General features: G+C 37.2%; 1 protein-coding gene across 1 annotated transcript; it reads left to right on the forward strand.

Annotated features, from left to right (window-relative positions):
* Nucleotides 1–335: 335 nt before the first annotated feature.
* On the forward strand, nucleotides 336–27181 carry ANLN (anillin, actin binding protein; the record flags this gene model as incomplete). The annotated part of the gene is made up of 26 exons (XM_084281626.1): nucleotides 336–385; nucleotides 1496–1502; nucleotides 4383–4536; nucleotides 4877–5161; nucleotides 5544–5887; nucleotides 6593–6815; nucleotides 7766–7959; nucleotides 8085–8192; nucleotides 8731–8851; nucleotides 9699–9815; nucleotides 10346–10572; nucleotides 11132–11283; nucleotides 11600–11747; nucleotides 12372–12507; nucleotides 12819–13001; nucleotides 14967–15093; nucleotides 16024–16072; nucleotides 16152–16208; nucleotides 17631–17669; nucleotides 18002–18023; nucleotides 18993–19105; nucleotides 20790–20843; nucleotides 22748–22834; nucleotides 24350–24457; nucleotides 26497–26669; nucleotides 27058–27181. 26 exons carry the CDS (start codon nucleotides 336–338, stop codon nucleotides 27179–27181), a joined length of 3402 nt encoding a protein of 1133 aa, XP_084137752.1.
* Nucleotides 27182–27983: the final 802 nt, after the last annotated feature.

Below are 27983 nucleotides of genomic sequence, written 5' to 3' on the forward strand. Positions count from 1 at the left end.
TGTGGGGGCTCATCGGGCACCACCCGGGGCAAGGGGGCAACCCACTGTTTTTTATTTCACAGAAAGTCGGGTTTTCTTTATTCTGGGCTGAGACACGGGGAGGCGCTAGGCAAGCTACCGGGGAGGGTGGGGAGGGCCAACATGGCGGCCGGACCAAGCCGCCTCACGCAGGGGAGGGGCAGGAGGGGGGCGGGCAGCGTGCTGATTGGGCAGCGCTCCCTCCACTTCCCGCCTGCTCGGGGAGGAGCGGGCGGGCGCATGCGCAGGCGGAACGGGCGCTGAAATTCAAACGGCGGAGCGGTTGGGGCGGGCTGAGGCAGGTTGAGGTGTCGGCGATGGATCCCTTCACCGAGGTGCGCCCGGGGACGGCGGGGGGTGGCTGCCGGTACTGCCGGGCCTTTGGGCGGCCGCCTTTCTCTTGGCCTTCCCAAAGCAGCTGGTGGCTCGTTAGAAAGCCGTCCTCTCTGGCTCCGCTGCCTCTCGAGATGGGGAACTTCAGTTTGCAGGCGCGCTTCCTCGTTTTTTAAAAAATGACAAAAAAAACCTCGTAGTTATCATAATAATATGGTGCGTTTGGGGTGTGTGCTTGTGTTATGGGGTGGCTGGAGTTGGATGCCCTGAGTCTGTGTGAGGGCTGGGGGCTTGGTGAGGATGCTGCGCTTTGCTCTGGTCGTATGTCAGGCAGATGGGAAGCCAGAGAGCGGACTTCTAACAACTCAAATAAATGTCGTAGGGAAAACGATTGGCCACGAGTCCACAGACTATTTAATCAAAAGCTAAATTAATTTTTAAAACTGAATTATTGGAAAAAAAAAAAAGGTCAATTATGTTGGTGAAATAGTTTTTCCTCCCCTTGAAAGCCATCTACACGTCAGATTGCCATGCCTGTAGTAAATTAGGTGCCTGTAAAGGTGGACTGTACAGATTTGACTTAAAGAAACTCGAGGTAAGGTGTTGATCTGTCCTGCCAAGGCAGGTTTGTGCCACCTCCTTGTAAGGTTTGCCAAGTGTAAACATCTACAGACTGCTTCCTTAATAGGAAGCGAGTGACATGATGAGGCTAGTCTTAAATAAAACGGCAAGTCCAGAATACTGAGTCAGGTTTGAAATGGTTTTGCATGCTGGGAAATATTCCAACCTCGGCACGCCCTTTGTGTAGATAACTGGCTTTGAAAAGCTAGGACCAACACAGAGGCCACTCCTTAGTGTAAACTTCATTCAAATGTTTGCTAGTATTGCCAAATGCGTAAGATGTTGTCTTGTCAAGAACATCTGTGCTGTGGAGGACACTCCTGTTATTTAAAAATCTGACCAATATTAACATATTTAAATCCAAGTTTGTTAACATTCCTCAAAAAGGTTTTCTGCAAAGGAAACTTTATTGCCACCTACTATAAAGTATCTATGTCCAGATTTTTTTTTTTTTTTAAATATGGCCTTTCTTAGCTTAACTACTAATTTTTGTATGCACATAACTTTATTCTTCTGTTTGTAGTGAGCTGGTGAGGCATTGTAAGTGGTGCTTATGTAAAGCAGTGTAATTCAACTCTTAACTGACCAAAATAAGCATGCTGTTAATTCAGTTTTCAGTCACTTGACCTTACAGTTAAAAAACAAACAAAAAAAACAATTTGTTAGTCTCAATCACTTTAAGCTTAAATCTTTCTGCAAAATACTTTTGAACCAGACAATTTCTAAAGTAACGTTTCTTTTGATTAATCTTAGAAGCAAGGTGTCAGCTAAACTGTTCATATGGAATGCTGAGGAGATGGTAGATGGTTTTTTAGAATCACAATAAGTACATCATTTGTGACTTTCAGTTGGTAGTTGATCATATAATTCACTTTCTTGTACAAAGGTCTTAGTTTGGTAGAACAAATCCTAGTGTGCTGGATAACTAAAGAGAAAAAAATGATGCAGTTGCTTGAGAAAAGATTTGCATATGTGAAGTCTGAGAGTAGCTGTTCCTTCAGTGCCGTGGATAAACTTGCTCCCTTTGCTTCATTTTGCTTGCAAAGCCAGGGTAGTTGCAGCGCACTCTTGTAGTCACACGGGGGCCTCTGTCTTCTCTAAGACTGCTAAGTACAGTTCTTAGATGTACCTTAACACATACATATATTTTTTTTTTTTTCTTCAAAGGCAAGACTGTCAGCATTTAAAGTGGGAAGATGTTTTCTCATTTTTAGAAGGTGCTTTTGCAATGCACGCCGTGAATCCTCTAAGTATGACATTATAGCTTTCAAATTCCTAGATATAAAGAAATAGGTATGTCCTACTCTTGAGTTGTTGGCTGTCATCAGAACACACAGAATATACTGATAGTAAATGCCTTTATGATGAACTTGAAAAGTAAGTCTTAAGTTCTGGTAACTGGCTTACTCATCGTGTGTAATAGCAGAGTTTGAATTATGGCAGTTGCACGGAAAACTTGAGGTGGAAAAAGCCAATGAGATTTGGAGATCAACAAGAGAGGCATGCATTCCTGTGAAATGACATCCGCCTTGTAGCAACTGAAACTCCAATTCACTCAACTACCCCAAGAAAGGAATGCAACTGCATTTGAATAGAACTGTAGAAACATTGTTTTGGAAGATGTACTCAAATTTGTGCAAGAAGCACTGTTAATCTGTACAGCCTATGTTTTATTTGTGTGTATCATTTGAATGCTTTGTAGCTCAGCCTTTTGAGGGTTGGAGGAAGAAAACTGGACACAACTGCATGCAACTTGTAGTGAAGGCACTCCTGGCACTTTGTGTTTCTGGCTTTATTAAAAATTTTCCCCCCACTTTCTTTGGAAGCTAGGGAAGAGGCTTTCTCAGAAAACTGTTGAGATTGATGTTCTGTTTGTCCTTTGTAGCCCTACAATGAAACATTGTGTAAGACTTCAGCCTTAGACGCTAAAAAATGCGAAATGTGTATTTAATTGCTATGTGACAGGGTAGATAATGGCTGGCACAGTCCGTACAATAATTTATGTGCCACCAAACAAGTGCAGTTTATATGCTTCCCTTTAAAGGCAATTGGTTTGACCACACAGTTTCTTGTCTCAGAGTGCCTTGAAACCTAGATCAAAGTAGTAACTAAGCATTATTTAGATTACCTTGATTTATAAATGCAGTATAAAAAAATATTATTTCAAACTTGGGTGCTATAAGGAATTACTCTCTGCTAGTGTAGAAGAACATTCATAGAAACAGTTATTTCATATGGAATATGATTATACTATGCCAAGTTCCAAAAGGTAGGGAATGAAAGAACTTCTTAAAGTTTAATTGACACCTTGTTGCAAATTTTCCTGCACAAAACAGATTGTGATAAATCTCCTGTACATTTAGAGAGACAGCTATGACATTAACTATTTCTCAAAAAGAAGTTCACCTTTGATTTAGATGGCGTAATAGCCACTTTTTTCCTGTATTTTAACAACCTGTTATTTTTCTTATGGACTATTCAGAACCACTTTAATCTTTTTTCTTTTTTTTTCCTTTTTGTTGTTAGAGGGTTAGTGCCCATCAGGTCAGTGTTCAAGAAATGCTTGAGCGTATCTTCAGCAACATGTTGAAGACAACTATTCAGACTTGACCATTCGATACTATCATATGGTGGTTCAGTGAAAAAATGGAATTACTATCTAATGTTTCTGATTACTTCAGGGTCTATAAAAGCCTCTTTTCTCCATTTTTTGCCATTGCTTGTCTCTCTAGCTTGATTTTCTTTGAAAACCAAGTTAATGAGAGACACTCATTGATTTAATAACTGGAACTTGGAATCTATTGGGTAGCTGCATCTGTTCTTAATTTAACAGTAGATGTCTCAAACTTTCATCAGTTTTTGTGAAATTGTGTGGCTAGGTGATAAGACCCAAATCAATGAAGAAAGTGTTGGAGCCTGGTATCTGGTAGGCTGAAACCCTTCAGATAGCCTACAAACATGAACTGGCTGACCAGATAGGAAGAAGGTAGCTTGGAATTTGCTGCAGTGTGAGCTAACTCTTATCTAACTTCCTGAGAATGGGAGAAGCTGTGTGTGTTGCAATGGTGACACAGAAGTGTGGAGATCAGGGCTTATTGCAGTGAGGAATGGGAGGAAGTCAGAAAAACCGTATCGATGACAGTGTAGAAAACGTTTGTTTTGTTCCCTCTTCAGGAGGAGGTAGGGATAGCTAATCAGGAAATCAAACTTTAAATGTTTCTGTCACATTGCAGTACAGTGGATCAGTTATCAGCAGCTGAGAGCCATATCTGTCTTAGTGTAATTATTTTACATTTCTAGTATTGTGGATCTTGGTATATGCTTATGACAGTAAAAATTGAAATATTTTTAGTTTGAACTGTTACCAGTAAAAACACTGGAGTGTATAGTAACATGATTTACTGACTCAGAAACTGCTTGAACGAACCCGAGCAAGGCGAGAGAACCTGCAGAAGAAAATGGCTGGGCGGCCCAACATGGGAGCAAGACCTACAGTGCAGACCAAGAGAGTCAGAGAGCCTCTACTAGAAACTGGTAACCAGGCATCTTTTCCTGGTGAAGAAGGTAATTTTATGAAGTTTTTTGTAGGATGTCTCTTGATGCTAGTCTCATTTTTATTTTGTTTTGATGGCAAGTGAAAACCCTTCAGTGGTTATTGTAAAGTAAACAGCAATGAATGCAGTTACCTGAGGGAATATGGCTAATGTTTACTTAACCTGAAAGCTGCTGCTCTAAACAATTAGTAAGCTATTTAAAAAAATCATATAATGCCAAAGATCATGCCAGATTTTGAAAGGCCTATTAGATTATTCATCTTAACTTTGTTTGCATTGCAGTTTTGTACAGTCTGAGAATGTTTTGATTATTTGAATGCTAATTTGCTTGAATACTCCCACCTATACAGCGAAACCTAATACAAAACCATCACCATCTAAGAGGCTCTGCTCAAGCAATACAGAGACTCAGGCTTCCAGTATAGAGAATGTACAGCCTGTTCCTTCAAATTCCACAAGCCATCATTCTCCTGGGATGACTTCAGAGTCGCACGTAACTGCATCTAACAGAGCTTCATTGGCTCAGCCTCTTGAGAAAGGACAAACAAACACCAAGTCAGAAACTCCTGCAGCCCTTTCAGTCAAAACACGTATGCAGAAACTGGCAGAACAGCGACGCTGCTGGGATAGTGAGGGTATGTTTCTAGTACTGGTGTCTTTCAGTGTTTGTATAGATAAAGTGTGGTAGTAGACAATTTGTGTGCGTGAGAATGTTGGTGTTTTCATACAGAATTCTAGTAGGCAGAACTGGAAAAGGCCTAAAATAACGAAGCTGACTACAGCTGAATTTTAGACATTTTGCTACTAGCATGAAGCTCATCACAACAGTGATGTAATACTAGTAAACTACTTAGTTGAAAGTGTTGGCTTTGCAATGAACTTTGACTTGATTAGTCTCAGTGCTTTCAACAGCATTTAACTGTTGATAAACTCAACAAAGAGCGAAATGCAAATAATATATTAAATGCAAATAATTTATCAATATAATTTATTAGGAAAATGTGTGTTCTTTTCCAGATCCCTCTGAATGCACTTCTCTGTCCCCCCTCCAGTCAAAAGACCTGCCTATTTCTCCACCGAAGCAGACACCTAATGCTCTGGGGAGCAATACTCCTATTGGGAGAAGGGGCCGTTTAGCTAACCTTGCTGCTACAATTGGCTCCTGGGAAGATGACCTAAGTCATCCATCTGCAAAGCAAAACAATGCACAAGAACAGCCTGGCACTACTTGTTTATCCAAATTGTCCACTACAAGTGGAGCATCTGCTAGAATCAATAGTAGCAGTGTAAAGCAGGAAGCTGCATCCTGTTCTCAAAGGCTTGTTGAGGCTTTAAATAAACCAGCAAGCTCAAAGATAGCGGTGAGTGTCTGATTAATTGCTGATTAATAATTGATTTGGGTACTGGGGGGACAAGTGTTAACTCATACCTGTTTAATCTGAATGTTGCTAACAAACTTAAATGTTTAGCATGAGCAGTCTTAGCTAATTTACAGCTTTTCCTGTATTGCAATCCCATGTTCTTTTCTTAACAGCAGACCTGAAGCAGCTTAGACTTGCTTTTTTTTGAGACTGAAACTGAGTGTATGAGCCTTGTAAATTTTGGTATCAAAGTAATCAATTGCTGCCCTTTTGATTATCAGAAGGGGTTTCTTAAAGTAACAAATAACCTTTGGGGGTTTCACTATAACTTCGTATAGTTAACTGTCTGAAACTCTAAATATTAATGCTGTATAGAAATTCAGACAGCCTGCTGAAATTAATAGTGCCAAATGCTTATTCTTCCTTTTATGAAATGGCAATAATAATGCCTTATCCTGTTTAGGGAAACATGAGAAACTACCTGACCTAGCTGGCAAAAAAAATAATGGAATCAAATACTGGAACAATTTGAAACACTGGATCAAGCAGCTTTAAACATTGTACAACATTGTTTGTCAGTTCTTTCTATTTGTGATGGAATATAAAACATAGTGTGCTGTGCGGAATGTTTTCTTTCATTTTCATCCTCAGAGAATGATTGTACAGTCACACTTTAATGTTACTCCTTCTATTTTTCTGGTTAAGGATTCAAATATTTTTATAACACAATCCTCGAGCATCACTGTTCTCACTCCTAAGGAATCTGAAGTACAACGGCCACTAATAGAGAAACCCTGCAGCCCTCAGAAAACTGAAAAACTTACGCAACCAGTAAAATCAACTTTGTCTCAACCAGTTCAGTCCAAAGAAGAGCCAGTCAAAGGAACACATGTGCAACTCGAACCTAAGGATAAACCCACAACACCAGGTAAGCTGTCTTTCAGCTGCAATGAATCCTTGTTCAAACCACCTGTGTTGGAAAAACTACATGCTAGTTAACTTATGGTAACAGAGCACGAAATGTACGCTATCTGATATAACTCCAGGAAAGTACTGAAGGAGTCTATGATAATTAGAAGTTGTACAGCTTCCATATTTTGCAAGGGTATTTTTTGATGTATTTTTAATAACTCTTGAAAGCAAAAACAATCCAACTCTTCTTTATGTAAAAATATATACCACTAACATTAATTCAGACTATTTAAAACTTATTTGCAATTGTTGGTTATAACAAGTATCCTGTAGATAAGAAATAAAAGAGAGCATGTGTATGTTAGAAGAAATCAAAAGTAAATACTTCCCTTCTTGATGGCCATGTAGATACTCTAATTTTGTATAGTATCTTTCCTTTCAGTGACAGCACTGGTGTTAGAACAAGTGATCTTCCCCCGTTTTACATTCAACTGCTTGCTGGGTTAGAAATGTAGACTGGCAGCCTGAACTCCTTGAAATAAGGGCTAGTAGAGCAAGTGCGTGTCTCTAGATATGCAGACAATGAAAGATAAGCTCGATAAAATGAAGTGGATTTCAAACAATGTATCCCCCTTATGTTGTAGGATGCTTGTTCAGATGAAAGATGTAAATGAAGTTGGTTTAGGGGAAATACTGGAAAAAACAGACCAATTGGAGTAATAAACTGGTGTATTGGATGTGGAACTTAGAAAGAGAAGGACATCTATTTGCTCTGATTTGCTGCTTTAATACCTTCAGTGTTCTCTTATAGTAGTGACTGGCACTTCAAGTTTGGCTTTTAGAAAATGTCTCCTTTAGAGCTCTTAGTATTGTATCTTAATTGTTTCATTGAGAACCTTCAGTGGGATATAAAACTGTTGTGACTTCAGTTTGAGTTTCTTTTAAGCAAGATAACTGTTCCTGCAGGGGGATCAGGAATTAAGCCCTTCCTGGAACGCTTTGGAGAACGCTGTCAAGAGCATAGTGCACGCAGTCCTGCTACGAATACACCAGGGTACAGAACACCCATTGTCACTCCAAATACACGGACAATCCAGGAAAGGCTTCTCAAACAAAATGAAAATTCCTCTACTGCCAGTTTAGCGCTTCAGCTTAAGCAGGTATGACTTGCTACCTTCATAGCTTGTACTTAAGCTTGAGGAAGATTCCACCTGCCTGAGGAATATGAACTGTCTCAATGTCTTAAACCTGTCAACTTTTCACCTATCCCCTTTTATCTGCTTAGGAACGTGAACGAGAACTTGCATGTATTCGTGGCCGGTTTGACAGGGGCAATCTATGGGGCGCAGAGAGAAGTGAAAGTTCAAAGAGAAAACTTCCAGAAGCTAAAATGGTAATGTGCTAGCTGCATGCATCAGAAGATGTGTGAATTGCTTTTACGTGTTCTGAACATGGAGGTAGAGGCACAAATGTAGATAAGATGAAAATCTAAGCTTTATAAGTACCCAGGCTACACAAGACTGCTCCTCAAGTACACTGTATGATAATAACTGAAGCACTGGATTTTTTCCTCTAATAGAATCAGTTAGAGACAAGTGATACTGACTTGAGCTGAATAGTTATTTTTGATGGCTAGTGTGCTACTACTTATAATCTTATGTAAGAAATGTGCGCTTATATTTAATATATAAATATTATGTCTTCCCCACCCCAAAAAAGACCATCCTAGAAGCTCTTCACACAACCACTCAATTTCGTATTTACTACTTCATCTGACTTCCTTATTTAGGGTCTTTCTTGATATTGGATAGGTAACCTTTTTTTTTTTTTTTTTATTCTTGCAGGTACTACAACGTGTTTGTCTCAGGCAGTATTTGTTAGTCACTTTGAACACTGGCACCTGAACATACTATATTCTTGTTTTTTTGCAGGATAGCCCATCTCAAGCTAGTCCAAAACGTTCTCCTCGTTCCCATGCCACTGCTTCTGGATCAGCTGAAGACATACCAGCAGATGACAGGCCACCAAAGTCTCCCAGTGTAGAATCTTCAGGTGAGAACTGTCACTGTCTATCTGTGGTTAATACTGGACTGAAGCATTGCCCTTAGCATTCATACGTGGATAAAGAGAGTAGTAGTACCGATGTCTGGAACTGGACCCCAGTATGACCTTATTTGGTTGCTGATTTGCCTAAGTCTCCTCATAAAAATCTTCTCATACAATGGCATTCTGTACCCCTGTACTGCTTGAAGGGTTGGCAAGGCAGACTGCCTTTGCCTTTTTCTCAGTAGGTTTACTGATGTTTCACATCTTCATGTATGCTGAGTTTAGTGTGTGAGAAGGGCCAGTTACAGAATTCATTTACACTGTACCTGAGTATCTGAACTTACACAAACTCTTCCCTTGTCAGTATCCTGTTATGACATTAATTATTTTAGTAGGAGATATAAAAAAAAATTGAGAAGCTTATGACATCCCATCTGATGCTGAGTGAGAGCCCTGAGTTCTTCGAAAACAGTGAACTTCTTTAAATGCTGCTTATACACTTTATGGGCAAACAGGCTCTCAAACACGTGTCTATAAATGCAGGATAATATGCTGCTTTTAGGTTGGGCTTGCGTGTGGAGTTTTTTGTTGTAATTCCATTTTGCTGGAGTGGTTGCACTCTGCTATGGCTTCAGCATTTTTCTCATGCTATCAATTTTCTGATGATACAGAAGTTTAGCTGCGCTGGTTGTGGAGGATGTGTATTCTGGTACTCATTTTGACAGCAATGTAACTTGACTTAGCAGTGTTTTTGTAAGTTGTCAGCTACGTTAAGAATCTTCCAAATCTCAGTACTTTAAATACGTAAAACAAAAGGCTAGACAATCTTTACTGACTTCTTTGAACTTCTCAGATGCTCCTAAATGTGAAGAGACTGATAATTCCAGTCCTGTGGAGACAACTCAGCCAAAGAGCCCTGTAAAAGCGGTATCTGTCTCTCAACTTGAACAACTTGCTGAGAAACGGAATGGTTTGTATTGATTAGATGCATATTAATGTGCTTAGCTATCTGTTCTCACTTGTCCACCAGTGTTAATGTCTTTCAGGTCTGAATAATGAATTCTCTACATTTGCTGACACATGTATATGCTTTGTAATTGGTTTCCTGACTTGTTTTATGTAAATCTGTCATAATTTTTGTCTTCAATAAATACCAAAACTGATGGTAAACATCTGGGAAGGGACATCAATAACTAGTGTACTATGGGAGACTGCAGTTTCAGATTTGCTTGAGTTGAAATGTTGAAACTTGTCTAACAAGAGCATCTCTGTTTTGCTTCTCTGTACCCCCATTGGGGAATTATGCAGCTTAAGGGCTAATAGTAAGTAAAATGAGGATGGAAGTAAAATTTAGGATTCTACTTGCCTGACTATAGTGCTTTTAAATTGATCTTGCTTGAAAAGTGAAAATGGTTGGTTTGTTCTGTCAACTCTTTAGTCTTATATAAACAGAAATACTGTCTTGATGCTACTAATATTTCTTTAAACATCCCTTTTCAGATGATGTATGTGAAGGTGAAATGAGTGTGGATGATGAAATGAATAGCTCAAAAGTGATAAGTGAAATCTTTGAAATTCTTCAAGAGGATGGTCCAGATATAGAAAAGCTGAAGAAAGAAATGAGCATGAACCTAGAAGGTGATAGTGATGAGGATGAGCAGGAAGAGTCACTAAATATTTCATCAATGTCTCTGTTAACTCCTCTAGTGGAATCTGTTGGTCCAGAGGTGAGAGCTCTTGGGAGGTGGGGAAGGGCTTCTTTGTTTTCAAGAGATGTGATGCTTGCTTGTGAATGGTTATGTTTTAGTGTATTGTGATACCTGGGCAAACACTAAAGTCAAATGATGCTTTGCTAGTGACAGCATAATAAGTTAAAACTTCTGAAGTGTTTTTTTTTTCCTCTGGAAATAAAATAGCACCTGCTATGCTAAACAAGTGATTTAGCTTTTGCTAAATCAAGCTTTAATATGTAGATCTATTACTCACACTGGACTTGTATGCATGCATTCAATGAAGCAGTTACTAGCAAAGATCTTAATTATTTAACTGGACTAGTTTGAGAGCTAATGGTGAAAAGTGCTGGAAGTTCATCTATTAGCATCTTTAAAAAACAAAACCAGTGCCCCCTTCATCCTAGGAAATATTTGTAAACTATCTGCTTAAATAATATTCTGCTTCCTCTAAAAGTACTGCATATATGTAATCATAAAACTTATAAAGGTAGGAGGAAATACGTCATGATTAACATGAACGGATATTTGTAATATAACTTTTTCATCTCCCTAGGCCTTTGTTTCTCCTTCTAAGTCAACCGGTGGAGATAGCAGTGTCAGTGATGTAAGTCTGAAGTCTGATAAGTTCCAAAGGACTAAAGTCCCCAGGGTGGAATCTGGAGACAGTATTAGCTCTACGTCAGAAGATCGCAACCTCCTGTATAGGTAATAAAATAGAAAAGATTCTGTAAGTACATGAGTTAAGATGCCGCATGGCATTTTTTAACTCTTCTAGTGGAAGATTTAAACTGCTTAAACTACAAAAGAAGCTTCTTAAAGTTCTCAGCCTTTACCAAAGGTCACCTCTGTGACCTGTTGCTTAAATTTAAAATGAGTTAAGTACTTTTCTTTTTAAACTGTTTAATCACAATGGAAAATACTGACTGATGTATGTATGTAGGTGCATAAATAAAAGTGTGTATGTATAAAAATGCTTGGCAAGTGTGCAAAATGCATTTAACACTGTTCCTTGTTTTAAAAGTGTTGATGCATATAGATCTCAAAGACTTAAAGAAGTTGATCGTCCTTCAATAAAGCAAGTCATTGTTCGCAAAGAAGATGTTGCTTCCAAACTAGAAACAAAAAAGAATGGGCCATCTGATCAAATCAATATCAAAAAGAAGATGCAGGTATCTAATGTTTTAAAATCTTTCTGCTGATGTAATATTTCTTAACCTAATTCAACCTTCAAATGGCCAGAACACTTGCTGTTTCAAGTAGTATGTTAAATTAGGTTGTTGTGCATAAAGGCTTAATAGCATGGGATCATACAACATAACTTGATGAGCTAATGCATCCTTTAATAGGATCACGCTATAAAGTACTTGTCTGAAGAAAACAAGACATTGTTTTGAAAAGAGGATGGGGAATTATGTTTTGTCGTCTCTGATTCAGGCAGGATTCACAGCCACGTTCTTTCAGTAGGCAATGTTCTGATCTTCACTGGTGCCTCATCGTGTATGCTGCTGATTTTCTGTTTAGCTGCTGCCGCCAGTGGTCAAACGGAAAACTATCCTGGATATAACACATATACTCACCACCATATTTAAATTACCTCTGGGGTAGAATAAAGTTGAGCTGGAATTATTTGTTTGCAGAAGTAAAACTGTAAGCTGCAAGGTTTCTTGTGGTTTACTTCTGTAACTTTTCTGAAGCATAGCCAAAATGTAAGTCTCAAGGCATTCAGCTTCATTTTTTTGACATAACTGTAAAGCTGTTTCTTTCTAATTATTTCAATCCATGTTTTACTATAGGAGCTTAATAATGAGATTAACATGCAGCAGACAGTGATTTATCAAGCCAGCCAAGCTCTGAATTGCTGTTTTGATGAAGAACATGGAAAAGGGTCTCAAGAGGAAGCGGAAGCAGAGAGACTACTTCTCTTTGCAAGTAGGTTTTCAGATGCAAGTCAGATTTTTTTAGTTCTTCTCAGAAGAACTGTAGTCTAAAAAATCCATTTATGATGTTACTTGCCTATCTGTAGCTCTTAATGTGGAAAAAGAGGTGAAAATATCTATTGTCTCAATTTTTACAGTAGACAGGGAAATACTTCTGATCTTTCTTGTCCCAAATATTCCTACTTCTTTGAAAGGTGATTAACATTTATGTTGCATTTTGCATACCTGTGGTTTAAAAAAAAAAGTTTATGTTCAGTACTACTTACCGTCTTACAACTACAATTCATGAATTTCTCTACACAGCTGAGAAGAGAACTGCTTTGTTGGAAGAATTAAATAAACTGAAGAGTGAGGGACCTCTTCTTAAAAGGAATAAAGCTGCTTCCACATCTTCTGAGTTTACTCCATCCAGGGGATCTGTTTCTATTTCAGAGATGCGTCTACCTCTAAAAGCAGACTTTGTTTGTGGCACAGTTCAAAAACCAGGTAAGAGTAGCAACTGAATGTTACACACCTTCTCTCCAGTGTTTCCCCAATTTTCCTACATAGATTTGCTTTATTCTTCTTGTTTGCTTTTTTTTCTTGTCCTATGTGTTGGTGCTCCTCAGAACTCTGGGTGCAATGGAAAACTTAGCAAGTACACTTAATCAGTCTGTTTTTGGCTAAGTTTGCAATATATTTTTTTTTTTCACCCTGGTCTCCTTAGTGTCATCATCTTCTGGCTTGTGATGCTCAAAAGACATTAGAGTGACTTTCACCAGCCCAGTCTTAAAGAACCACGGAAACTTATTTTTCTAACTTGTTGGGAAGGAAGTAAAACTTTTGTTTCAGGCATTTCTTACTGCCTTGGGATTTTTCCATGGATGCAAGTCTAGTACTAAATATCATTATGTAAATTCTGACTTCTGAGGTGCTCTGAAACAGTGACTAAATATTTTCTTGTCCTGTTAACACCCCAAAATACTCTAATTTATAAATATCAGTTATCTATTATCTGCTATATTTAAGTCATTAAGGTGGGTATTTTTTCTTTTGTTTTGGAATAGTATCTGGGAATCATAAAATCATTAGGGTTGGAAAAGACTTCCAAGATCACCTGGTCCAGCCATCATCCTACTACCACTGTCACCAACTAAACCATGTGCCTCAGCACCATGTCCAACCTTTCCTTGAACACTCCCAGGGACGGTGACTCCACCACCTCCCTGGGCAACCTGTTCCAATGCTTGACCACTCTTCTGAGAAGAATATCTTTGTTCCAGGATAGTCTCTGGACCTTAGTAAGCTTCTTTGTCAAGTGATTGTTTAAAGAATCTGCACGGCTGCAATGAGTGCTTTTTTTGTAATGATGTTGTGAAACTTGATTGTAGCTGGGTTCTAACAGGGTCGTACTTCTTACTTCACTAAAATTTGAGAGCAAAAGTCATTGGACATTTCTTATTTAATACTTGTTCCAGAACTTCTTATGAATTTGTATGTAGCATTTCTTGCTTTCTTTTTAATTATGCTATCAAATATATATTTGAAGATACTAAAAATATATTTTATATTACAAAAAACATAGATTATGTCTGGTATTCCCATTTAACCTTCTGACACCGGTATAGTTTTTGTTGTATGAGAGAATTTATCTGCGTTTATAGAAAAATCTCTTCAATGGAAAACAAACAAAAGTTTATTTTCAGTAATTCTTGCAACTGAATTGCCTAAACAAACAACTAAGAATTACTTGTCATCAAAATTGTATTCTGGAAGTGCAGCATTTGCTATATACTGTGCACCAGAACAAACTCTATGAATCATTATCTCCAAAGAGAATGTCAGATATAAAGCTTACAAACTGATGCTTACTGGACTGCAGACCACTTGTTCTGAAAGCTGACTTGTCCTACGTAACAGACCAACCAAGCTGTTTTGTTTTTAACATGACATTATTCAATGCATCAACTTGGTGCACAAACACCAAACCTTCAAGTCATCTGACACTACTGAGATATGCTCTTGTAGTCTTTTCCCTTATGTGAAAAGTTAGGGAAATTGATTGCCTGGACAACAAGCTCATTCACAGGACTGAAAATTATGCGAATGGGCAAAAAAAGTAAAAGCTGATGTGTGGTTAAACTGGTAGGCCTAGGGAATAATGAACTAAGATTAATTTCTCAGTCTGACTGAAAGATCTTCCTCTTATGTACTGGGTAGTATAGGTCTGGCCTGAGATGCACCAGGCCATAATGCACTTGTGAATTCTGTGAAGATGACTTCAGTAGTGGACACATTAGGAAAAATAACTTGTTTTCAGAATTATTTTTTTAAGTGAATCTCAACTAAATACAAATTTGGAATACGAATGAAACAGAGGCATGTTTAATGGCAGTGTGGTACTCTAGATTTCTTTGGATACTTGGACAACTTTTGCTAACAAAACCATCTAAATCTGAAATATATTTACAGAAGCAGCAAACTACTACTATGTGATAATACTGAGATCTGGAGCAGAAAATATAGTTGCAACTCCATTAGCAAGCACCGCCAGCTCCCTGACTGGAGATGCTCTTACTTTTACTACAACGTTTACTATGTAAGTATAAGTGTAAAGACACTTCTGGAGCCACTTCCATCTCTGATGGAGCATATATAAATATTTTCAATAACATTTTTATATAAGAATGCTTTATTCCCCAAACAAATAGGGTGAGGCCTTGTGGTATGAGTGTTTCTAGACTTAAGAAATAGCTAGAATGTACTCTTGAAATGAGTAATCTAGATTTATTCCACCATTCATCAGCTAATTTGTCTATTGCTTTTTCTATGATTGTTAGCCCCTAGAACCTCTAATGATGAATAAATTGCTCTCTGAGATAGTGTTTCTTCTGCAGCAACTAACACTTTATATAGTTATTTGGTTTTGGTGTCTCAAAAATAGTATTGTTAAAACTAAAGCTTCAATTCTCAAATGTTAGCTAAAAGGATGTAAATTCAAATGGCTGGTTTGTTTAAAAAAAAAAAAAAAGACAACAACAAAAAAACACTTCACTTTTAAAGTCCAGTACACTCATTTAGAAAGCAGTTTTTCTCTGTGGAAATGTGGGCCAGCAGTGGACTGAAGGAGTGCATTTTGAGAAATGGTAAATGTATTCTTTTTACCCCTTATCCCTCCTTCACTTTTGTTCTTGGAGTTCTAGAAAGCATCTTGAGGTAGTAAACCTTGGGGTTTTAGGAATAGCAATGCTGCTTGCACTGGGGAGTAGTATTGCAGAAGTGAAAGGATTTCAGACATCCCTATTGACCTGTAGGAATGAACAAACAAGGGCTTACTAGTAAGAGTGATAGCGCTGACTAATAGTCAAACTAAGCTTCTCTGAGTAGAACCTAGATATTCCTAGTTACTCCTTGCAGAGTTTTAGGGAACAGGAGGAGGGAAGAAGCAATGAGTAACGCTTAATAACAACAAAAAAGCCTTCTTTGTTGCAGTCTGCGGTTTAACTTGTTTTCCACTTCTCCCTTTTAGGCATGATGTGTCAAATGACTTTGAAATAAATCTAGAAGTTTACAGTTTGGTATGTATCAGTCTCTGTCAAGAGGATACATAAGGGAGAATGATATGTCATGCTTTCTTAATACCTTCTTGCCTTACAGGTGCAGAGAAAAGAAGTTGTAAGCATAGATAAAAGGAAAAAGGCAAATAAATCTAAGGTAAATGGAACATGAAAATCACTATGTTGTATTTCAACAGAAGGTACACTAAGATGACTGCAGTTTTCAGGGATAAACTGACTAATAGTTTTAGACAATCTGTTGCTTTCACTCTTCTTGTTCTTTTATGTAACATCTGCAATAACAGATGGGTTAAAGAGTCCTGCAGCTATTAGTGGATTGGACCTTCAGCACTTTGAATCTGAAATCCATTTGGGGAGACAGTCTTATTAATTCTGCAAAATGCTGTGCTTTGCAGACTTTTTATTTAATAAGTGTGTTTGCCCTTGATAATGATTTACCCTTATTCTCCATTTTACTTAAATTCCATAAGTCAGTATGCCCTACCCTGCAGTTTGATTTGTCTTAAAAGTTCTATTGATCAACTACAATGTTTTTTTTCTTTCCAGCGTTAAGTAAAAGCAATAGGTGCTTATTTCTAAAGCAAATGTTTTAATAGTGCATTGGAAGTAAATGCTTCAGCCTTCGTAGCACACACACTTCAACTGCTCGTGCTTCATTAAAAAGCTTCATTAAGGCTTTGTGACCCAAAACAAGCCAGCACCTCACTAGAGGTGACTTTCTGCTTGCCATTCCAACAGTTGGGCACATAGTGCTTTGACAGTTTTAGGTCCCATTTCCTCCTTGTTAAGATGTCTCACTGTAAAAATGAGGAACTTGAGCATCCTCCAAAGAAAATGGGATTAATGCTTAAAATCCTGTCTCTGAGAACAGTACATTCCTTAAATTTTTACTTCCATATTGCAGTGAAAATGTGCTTCCACCTATCCCCCAATAAAACCAGTTTGAAGTCTGGGGTTTTTCTATCCTGTGTCTTAGTTCACAGAAATCTTCACTTAATACTGAATGTTATTGTGGCACTCAAGGTAAGTAGCCAATGTGGGGCTGATGGCATACTGTAGCTGCTTTTTGACAATATTATTGTATTTGTCTTTCAGGTTCAAGAATAGATGCATACATAATTCTAGTTCATTTTTAATATACAGTCTCATTTCAGACTTGGGGACTTTCACCTGGAAGTATAGATAACGTACAGCAGTAGCACACTGAACATCTCTGTACTTGTTAATATCTATCTTTAATAAGCAAATGTAACTTTGAAGCCATGCTGCAAAAAAGAAAAAGGTCTACCAACATTGTTTTCTCAGATACATGTTAAGTATGTGATAGACTAGTATAAACTTTTCTGCAGTACATCTTTGATGCATAGTATTTTTTCCACGGAAAGTCACTACAGTCACTTTGGGTTCAAAAAACAAGACTTATAAAAACAGCTAGTATGTGTTCAAAATTGATTTAGATGATAAGCCTTAAAGTCTAATTTTCATGTTAATGTAATGGACAACGTAAGTAGCATGAAATCCAAATGCATTCATTGTGTTTTTTTTTTTTTTTTTGCAGGTTATCACTCCAAAGAGATTATTAACATCTATTACCTCGGTAAGTATGAATGTAATACTGTAACAGGCTCTAAATACAACTACTTCCAAAGGCTGTATTCCCATACTTAATAAGATTGTGCCTATAACAGGCTTCTTGTGTCCCTTACTTGAACCTAAACTGTGCAGCTTTCTGCCAAAGTCTTCAGCATCAGCTCAAGAAATAGGTAATAGCTCTGAATAGATGATGCTGGAAATATGCAGTTAGTGCATGTTTATCTGGATTTAATTTTTTTCAATTACTTCAAATCTAGTTTCTCTCAATGTATCTTAGTGTTCTGTAGAATTCTCAAACTATTTTCCCTCTAAGCTTTTGTTTTTCTCTCTTTCTAGAAAAGCACCCTTCTTACTCCAGGTAAGCAGAATCTAAGCATGTTATATCAAGATAAATAATAACATTACTATCAAAAGTGGTGTATTAATAAATGATACTTGTACCATGATAATTATATTTAACGAATGCAGAATTAGGCCAGTTTGCAAGTTACAATTGCTAAATATTATATCTAAGTTACTATTCTTGGAACTTCTTTGCAAAACCAAAATCATGCATCTGATACCAGATACTGTAGTTTAAATTCTGTTCCTGAAGTGATGGAATCAGATGAATTTTAAGATGTAAACTAGAGCCTCATATCAACAAAGTAATATAGAGAAAACTTGGAGATTCTTGAAAATATGAACAGATTATCAAGTATTTTTATGTAGTGTTTTTAACATGTTTTTCTGACACTTGGGAAGAAGGAGAATAGCATCTATGAGTTTCTCTGACCACTTAAAAATGGGTTATACATTTGCCTACTTTAAGTTTGACATACTTGAGCTAGCTTTAGTACAAAATCATAGCAATAAGGAGCTCATGAGCTAACTGAGATGTCTACAATGCTGCTGCAACTAGTCTGATCCCTGTGTCTAAGCCATGTGGCTTGTTTCTATTGGTACAGAAATGCAGGCATGCGAGTTCTGGAAGACTGCAGTGTGTTGCCTTCCAAATCTCTTGACCTCTTCTCGAGTCCCTGTTGCACAGTATGTGTGCTTTGTGGTATGCCCTAGAGTGTGCTCTGTCCCCATCACATCTCTTAAAGTGAATTATCTTATCCTTTGCAAATGTTTCAAAGCTTTTTAACAACAACAAAAAAGGTCTGCTGTTGAGCAATGGGGTATATAAAGATCCTGTCTGAATGTGCTGCTGGGCTGTACTGCAAAGAGTGCTTCTGGAGTACTGAATAGGGCATTTATACAGTAGTACATACGTGGCCATTTACACACTGCAGCATCTCAGTTGCATGTTGTATTACAACTTGCCTTGAACTTTTCTCCACAGCCATGGCCAGTCCAGGTGGCCCTAATGCAGTACGCACTACTAATTTCATCCTTGTTGGATCCCACAAGCTATCATTGTCTTCTGTAGGAAATGCCAAATTTGCATTGGAAAAGGTAATGGAACTTACTGTTTACTAATCTAAAGATAATCACATACTATTAGAATGAAATGAAATGAATGAGCCTGAGTTTACTGTTTCCAGGCAAAATTACTGCTCTAGAAATGAAATCATTACATAGATGTTTGTGTACGTGTATGTATCTATATAAACATACACAGGTTTTACTTATATTAACTTCAGATGACTGAACTGTCTTTTTGAGATGCAACAGAAAAAAACTTTGTTATGACAGGTGTTGGCTCTTCTCTGTTGCCCAACGTATGGTATATCTGTGCAAAGACAGTGAATGTGTTTGGTTACTGATTGCTGTTACTGACAAAATTAATGTATGCAGGTACATAGTCTTCATGTTGCTTGTTGCTTTTACTATCAAATATTAAATACTGTATTATTAAGTATCTAAGTATATTTAGTATGTTTAATAATGAAGTTACTCCCAGGTGAATATAGTTAGGAGTATAAGTTTCTTTAGGAGTACAAGTTTCTTCTCTCATCCCAATTAAATCTGTAGAAACAAACTATTTTTATTTTTTGAGAGCCATTATCAAGTTTTATACCTTAGTTCCCTGTCTAAACAATGTTTATTGGCTCTTACCACTAAAGGTTATAAAAAAAAAAAATACATTCTTGCATTTATTGTAAACTCTAACCTTATAACATCTTGCACCTAAATGCTATTTTAATAGGTGTTTATGCCAGCAGCTATTCTAAGCTAATTCAAATTAATTTTGAAGCTGCAACAGATTATGCTAGTACTAAATTGCAACTTTATCCAAATGGCCGTGTCAGAAGAAATTTTCTTCTAGACTAATTAGCTTATTGTGATGATAGTAGTATTGCAATTATAGCTTCAGACAAGAGATGACACAAGAATGGTTGTGCACAAGATTAAAAACGAGATCAGAATAATCCAAATTTGCTCTTCAGATTTACTTATATGTATAGAAGCAGACTCCTTTACTGAAACAGTCTGCAGACCATATAGTTGAATTGTACTGCTACTATATGTGTAGCAGCTCTGTTTCTTCAGCACAAACATTCCCCTTACCAAGACAGATCTCATAGATCACACAGATCTCGTTTTGCATGTGACTTGGTTATTGAAAACCCATTGCTCTGGGTGTCATGGAAAACAGCTTTTACTTTATACTTGGCAATGTAGATTTGAGCCTTTTTAGTTTACTCTTTAGGACAGAACACTGGGCTGGATGAGTAAACTTATAGTATAAACACAATGTTCAAATAGGATTCTTAAGAAAACATGAAAATGTGATTTGGTTAATTTCTTCCAGGTGCATGACTTAAACAGTTGTGAATAAGAATTTCCCATTTTCAGTTAGCTTTTCCGTGAAATTATGACCTCTGCAAAGCTTCAGTTTTGCTGTGGCCTGTGCTTGCACTGAACAGCTGCTCTTAAACTTGGCTCCATTCATTTCTAATATGAAATAAACTGCCAACTCAATGGGTTTTGAGTTTCATGCTTCCCAGTTATGTCATGCACAGCTAAAATTCAGAGTAGATCAGATCAAAATTCACTCATGTAACACTTCTTCCCCCCCCCCCAAAACAAACAAACAAACAAACAAACAAAAAAAAAAACAAAAAAAAAAAACCAAACAAAAAAACAACCTTTAACCTTGTACTGACCACATTGAGCGTGTTTCTTTTTTCCATAGATGAATTTTGAAGGGGAGGAAAGAGAACTATTGAGCTATATGTTCCAGGACAAGGTTGCTACAATTGCTTAGTTTATAACTAAATAGGAAACTGCTTCCTGATGCATGTTGCTTACATCTGTCTGCCCTCTACTCTCTTGCAGTTCTTAAAAATTCTAATGAATACTTAATGTCTTTGTAAGCACTTTTTTTAAAACAAGATGCTGGGAGCCTTAAAAAAGAAATACAAAGAATTTGACTTCTTGTATTGTACAATGCTAAGGATGCTGACAGAACTCAGTTAAGACCCCTAGGGCTTTCCTTAACTAGCTTGTCTCTTGTCTTCCTAGTTGACTAGACAAGGGCTTCTCTTCAAAACATATCAATGTCTCTCTGAAAATTTGTTAGCCAGGAAATTTAAGCCAGTTTCTTGTTGAGCTGTATGGAACTTAAAATTAGCCAATTTTAACTGTGTTGACTGAGATTGATAGAAAATCCACTAGCAGCCTAAATACTGGTTTAACTCAACTTGTTGAAGAAAACTAACATTGCTCAGGAGCTAAATCTTTTTCCTTATTTGGTCAAGACCTTGCTTGAATACAACTTTTAGGCAAATTTTAAGCAAAAAGTGATCATAAAGAACTAAAGTTTTAAAAGTACTAAGCCCATCAAAATGAGGTTCTTATCTGTATACAAATATGCAGTTGAAATATTTTGTCTGGTATACGTATTTTTGGGGTTTTAGGAATTATGTAAATTAAGGTGCTTAAAAGAAATAATTGTTCTTTAATCTCTGAAAATAGCTTTATGTAGCTAACTCTGCGTGGATCTCGGAAGAAAAAGGATTTTATATGTTTTCTCACAAAATTAAGGTGTAAGCTTAATGCCTATCACCTTCTACTTGTAATTCAAGCTCTCTTAAGAAAATTACTTTTTTTGCAAAATTTGAGGGTTATCTTGAGTCTCATTGCAGATTATCTTCCTTGACAGTAAGCCAACTTATTTTTGTGGTGTATATACGAATGACCATACCAGAAAGCAAGCTAGGCTAGTCATGGACTTCAGTTTTCTCTTCATTTAGCTGTTTATTCAACATATTGCTTTTTTCTCACTACTTTCACCCTACTTCATTTTGAAAGGGATATATTGTTGATTAGAATGTAATGCATACACTACATGCACAGGAGGATGTTCTGAGACCTTTTTTAATTAGTGATGGTGTTGTAGGCTCTGCATAACTGAAATGTTCAATTTACTATACAACAGTTTTACTTTACTGTCACACAACTCTTAGTAAACTCTTCATAATCCAAGTAAGTGTTTCTGTGTGACACAAAATAGAAAGGAATCCAGAACACACAAAATTGGGGAATTGATAAAATAAAATTCCTTAAGGCCCTCATTCAGAAATGCATTTTATTGCACGTTGGAGTGTTTGCAACACTTCCTGATGGAATATGTATGACTGTCACACACCTTGAGTGACAGTCAAGAACTACTTTTACTTTCTCTCCTGCCAGGCATTGTTTTATTGTACAAATATTTTTCTGAATAGGCACTACAACATCAGTATCTACCAGAAATGCTTATGTCATCCAAGTACCAATCCTGTTTAAACCCACTTTGTTTTTTAAGCAGCTTAATGTCAAACTGAGGCAGAAGCTTGTAGGATGTGGACTGCTGCCATGTGTTTTTTATAACCTTGCTTGTTGGTTTATAACCAACATCCAACATGCCTGTTGCTTCTAGACAGATGCATGCTTGTGCATATATCCTGAGCAAACTAATAAATCTTAAAGCTTGTCAATGAACTTGAAAGAATTGTTGATTATTACTGTCCTGCTTGATCACTGCTTTCTGGCTACGGATCCTCAGAACAAGACAGTGCTAACTTTCTGGTGCAGGTGACTTGCTTGAGCTGGTAGAGTAGATGTTGAGAGGTGTCAAATTCAAATTATTAATTGTTTTACTTTTTGCAGGTTCCTGTTTTGTCTCCTTTGGAAGGTCATATTTATCTAAAGTTAAAATGCCAAGTAGACTCTTCTGTGGAGGAAAAAGGGTTCTTGGTAAGATATTCACTTCAAATTCCTTCCTTGGAAATAAGTCTGACTAAATATAGTCACTATTTTAACTTCACACATGCATTTGTGGTAGTGAATCTTAACTAAGATTTATTTTTCTTCCTGAACTAAGTCCCCACACTTTCCTAGTTTATATTCTAACGCAGCATAAATTAAAGCTATCTTTAGTACTGTTGCCTCTTACTAAAATTTTCGTTGGTGTGTTTTTATTGTAAACAGTTTCCCTGTTACTCTGAACTTGAGTTAACTTCCTTTTTGCTGTAGTCTGTGTGTCATGAGATGAGATTCTAATTTCCCTGCCAGAAACTCTTATAAGGCATCTTAGGTTCTTTTTGGTCTTGTAAAAATTATTTCTATCAAAAGAGGTTTTCCTCACTGTTTGAACATACTTTAACTTAACAAGGAAGCTACGCTACTTTTTGTGAAACATCTTAAGCAGTTCTCTCTTTAAAGCTGGACTTGCATAAAGAGCACCTGAGCCTAATGGATGGCGCTGTTAAGCTTGTATCCATCAGATGGCAGTAAATGTGCTATGAAAATAATTCAGCAAAACATTAAACTTTACTGTTACTCTAGTGTATTCATAAGGCAAAATTTCTTTACTTCAAGCAGTTCTGTCTCCTTTCCTTTTACGTAATGAAGTCTCTTCAACTTTGATTAGATGCAAACATTTAACAAGATTGTTTGCTATCCCATATTTTTGTGCATGGATTATAAAGCATGTGTTTACTTTTACTATACAATATGTGAGACCTGGAGAATGGTGTGCATATTAAATTTTTCAGAGTGAGGGTTTGCAAACACCCTGTGCCATTAAAAAATATATAGTATGAATTACAAAGAGGGGAAAACACAACACTTAAATTAATTGGAAGAAAGTGCTCTGTGCAAGTTCAAGAGGGATCAGGGATAGAAGGTAGATACTAAACTTTCCATTTCAATACAAAGGAAATGGGCCTTGAAATTGATGTAATACAGCATCTAATAAAATATACTGCCAACACAAACAATTAAAATTGATTTCTAATTTCTTTTAAACTGACTGGACTCCTGAATGTAGCCTGCAGAATAGCCAGACATACACTTCATAATCCTGACCTGTAAGTCAAAGATGACTCATATACCTAATCATAATAATTTGTGTTATACTAGTGCGTGTCTTGTGAACTCTGCAGAAAGTATCTTCTATAAATAACCCTCCATTGTATTAAAATGATAGGAATGATTACTATGGTCAGTATTAAAATCTAGTCATTTAAAGTAGCTGGGATAGGTGCATTTTGAGCTGAAGGCTGCAAACTTAAGAGTAATAGTGTAAGCTCGTTTTCTATGCTGTCTGGAAAATATACTAATAGAAGTTTCTCCCAGTATATCTTTTCCTGCTTTTAAGTTTACTGCGATGAAGGGTTGTACTTGCAGAACCACTCTGTAGGGAAAATAGCTGAGTACAGACCAAGCTGAAGGTGATAATATTTTTCCTTTTTTTTTTTTTTTTTAAAGACTATGTTTGAAGATGTTAGTGGATTTGGAGCATGGCATAGGCGCTGGTGTGTACTTTCTGGAAACTGTATATCTTACTGGACGTACCCAGATGATGAAAAACGAAAGGTAATGCTGTTTATAAAGATCAAGCCTATAAAGTTCTGTAGTACGCTATGCAATTCACTGATCACTTTTAAAGACAGCAAATACTTTAGGTTTCAGGTAACTATATGCAAAGCATGAGATTCAAGCTCTTAAAGTTTTTTGGGGAATGGAGGAGACTTGTCATAAATATGACCTAAACCAGGGCAAACTTAGAAATTGACCATATCTGGTGGGGAAGAAGAAAATTGGAGGAAAATCCATATTCAATTTTCCTCTTAGTTTTATGGCTTTCCATTATATTTGTCAAGACTAATCTAGAGATTACTTAATTGAAATCGATCAGGGTTGTACAGCAAGTTGCATCCAGCTGGCCTAATCTTTATACCGAACACTGACTTTAGTATTCAATATGGTGAAGAATGAGACTGGACAATCCTTCTATATTGTAAAAGCATAGATGTAATTACAGACTATCTTGTTTACCATTGTTTTCTTGCAGCTCCCACACTAGCTGAAACTGGTAGGTTTAAATAGTTCTTGCAGAAACTCATGGTATTGTCTGGCTAATGCACCAAATCAGAGGTTCATCTGTCAGTAAAGTGAACTTTCTTCTCTCTTTAGCCTGTTCCTGCAGTGTGTACTGAAATCTTTCCAGTTGCTTTTAAGAGTTGCTTTCAAGAGGCTTTTTTTCTGACTCACTTAAGCAATTTGCCATTAAACATTTGCTTGTTTGTTGGCAGAACACTTTCTTTCCCAAATTCTGTGGTGAGCTCTGGTCCTTTTGGGTCTTCTATGCAGATTCAGCTGCCTGAGTTTAATTTCTTCCCTGCTAACAGAGGAAGACCATATGCTGGTAGTTGACAATGCCAAAATATATCAACGTACTCTTTCCTTGCCAGGAGACAGGAAAAATCTCTGCCTACTGTAATTAAAAAGGCAAAAAATTGATCAAGAAAAAGCTTCCTGTTCTGCTTTTGTGCACAAGAAAACTGCTTTGATATGTCTTAGATTGATCTGTTCTTGAAAATGTTATAGACTTGTCGCTGTAACTGAGAAAGGTATACTTAAAGAATAACATAGATGTGCTCTTATTTATCATCTACAGCAATATTAAACTCTCTCCTTATATGCCTGCCTCTCCTTACCCCTGCTATGTTTGTTCTATTATGCAAAGATGCATGTAGCTCAGAAATACCAGTGTTGGACAATGATTGCTTTAAATTATGATATGTTTTTTAGATAAGCTTTTCAGATTGGGTATATATGCATATCTATGGGAACTGTTTCTTAATATTCATTGAGATGGAGCTATCCTTTTTTCTTGTAACCTAGGTTGTATTAACTGTCTCTGGAATAGCATAATGAACATGCCTAATAAATAGCAAGCTTTTCTCCTAACCAGGAACTGCTTGTGATGTTTCCGTGGTGAGGTATTCTGTAGGTGTGATAAATTGGAGACAAGGTCTGTAACTAACTTTAGGCATGCAGCTGAGCCTCCCTCTGTAGTCAGTGGGAAGAAATAACTGCCTTGAAAACTGAAATGCTCCCTGAAGAGGTCTAGCCACTAACTACAGAGGGAGCTAAAGCACCTGAACTCTCCACTTAAGTGCCTTAGTTGCGTGTTTGAAGGTGAATCCATATATTTACAGGTTTTGATGAGAATGATACAAACATTCCTGAAGTGCCTGCCTTCCGTAGGCTTTAGTAGAGCTTGCTCTATTGGCTTGGATTTTATTACCAATCACTCCTGAACTTTTGAGTTTAAAAGCAAGTTTCTCTTGAAAGGAAAAAAGAAAAGGGTGAATGTATTTTTCTGGTCTAAGCCTCTGGTAAGGATGGATTTGTTAACTGTATTGTATGTGACAGAGCAGGGCCTATTTCATTGTCTGTGTTATCTTGCTTCCCCTAATCTACTTTTCACATTGAAAAGAGCAATAATAGACTTCTATTTATTTGGGTGGGGGGTGGAATTCACTTCATATGGAAAGATTGTCAGAGCCATACGTTCAGAGTTAGTCTTCAGAACAATATTCTTAACTGATGATTAACTTCAATTTCAGCATCCTTTGGGCCGGATAAACTTGGCTAACTGCACTAATCGTCAGATTGAACCTGCCAACAGGGAGTTCTGTGCCCGTCCCAACACTTTTGAACTGATAACTGTGCGTCCGCAGAGGGAAGATGATAGAGAGACACTTGTTAGCCAGTGCAGAGACACACTCTGTGTTACAAAGTGAGTGGATAAAATCATGGTTTGTGTAGGCTGTGGGAGGGAGGGTGTTGGGGGGGCCCATGTCTTGCCTTGTGTGATGGTTTTAATGATGTAGCCTTACAACTTTGGTGTGCCAATGCAAAGATCGTTAAAATCCTAAGATTTCTGGATGATACTTAAGCTGTCTTGATCACTTTTAATCATGTTTTGTCTTACTGTCCCATTTCTTTCTTCTGAGAACAAAGAACTTGACATTTCTCGAAGTGGAAATGGCAGATAGCTTGGCAGCACTCTGCAGAATTCTAGAATATTTTATTTCATTTTTCCCCTGCTATTTGGGATTCCATAGATCAGATTTTTCAGAACAATTATGGGGGAAGGCATCTAACTCATGTTCTTCGCTTTTTAGGAATTGGCTGTCTGCTGATACTAAAGAAGAGCGTAACCTTTGGATGCAAAAGCTAAACCAAGTTCTTGTTGATCTTCGTATGTGGCAACCTGATGCTTGCTATAAACCAATTGGAAAGCTTTAAGCACTGGAAGGGGAATATGAAGAAAATATATACATGCAAAAGGTCACATGAACTACACAAAGAAAAAAGTTAAATGAAACTTTGTGGAAAGTTCTCTGGATCACTTCAGCTTTAAATTTGAGGGTACATACCTTTATATAGGACTCTTATGCAGTATTTTTCTCTCACTTTAAGAGTTTTAAAACTTTTTTCCTAGCTTTTGAGTGTGGTAGGAAGCAATTAGCTGTTTCTAAATATGCTAAATATTTATATAACTCCTTTTTTTGGAAGTCTCTGGCTAAGTACATTCTCTTCTTGAAATAACTAAATTATTGGAGGAAATCGCACTTCTGGAGAATGAGGAGGGTGGGGAAAGCTAGTGAATACACAAGCTTACTAGTTAACTCAGCTCCTTGAAAGAAACATTAGCTCAGAGTTATATCAGAAGGATGGTGCTGAAGAAGGAATTTTAATGTTGGAGCATTTCTTATAACGATCAGGCAAAGTAGTTAATAGCAAACTTTATTCTACAACATGCAGCATAAGTATTTCTTGCTTTCACAATGTCCTTTTCTTCTGGTCAGAACAAAAGATATGCACAATATTCATACTTCCTTGTATTAGATTTTTATGCCGTTTCTCATACCAAGCTGGTATGGGTGCATGTATGCTATATGGTTTACAGGTATGGAATTATGTATGCAGTACATTGCACTTTGATAGAAATGAAAGGTCTTGAATATTTTTGTTAGGACTACTATATAAAAATTAGTTCTAGGTTTGTGTATGTCAGTATGTATTAGAACTCATGATTTGTACAAGC

This window comes from Netta rufina, assembly GCF_964035555.1.
Source record: "Netta rufina genome assembly, chromosome: 2".
NCBI classification, from domain to species: domain Eukaryota; kingdom Metazoa; phylum Chordata; class Aves; order Anseriformes; family Anatidae; genus Netta; species Netta rufina.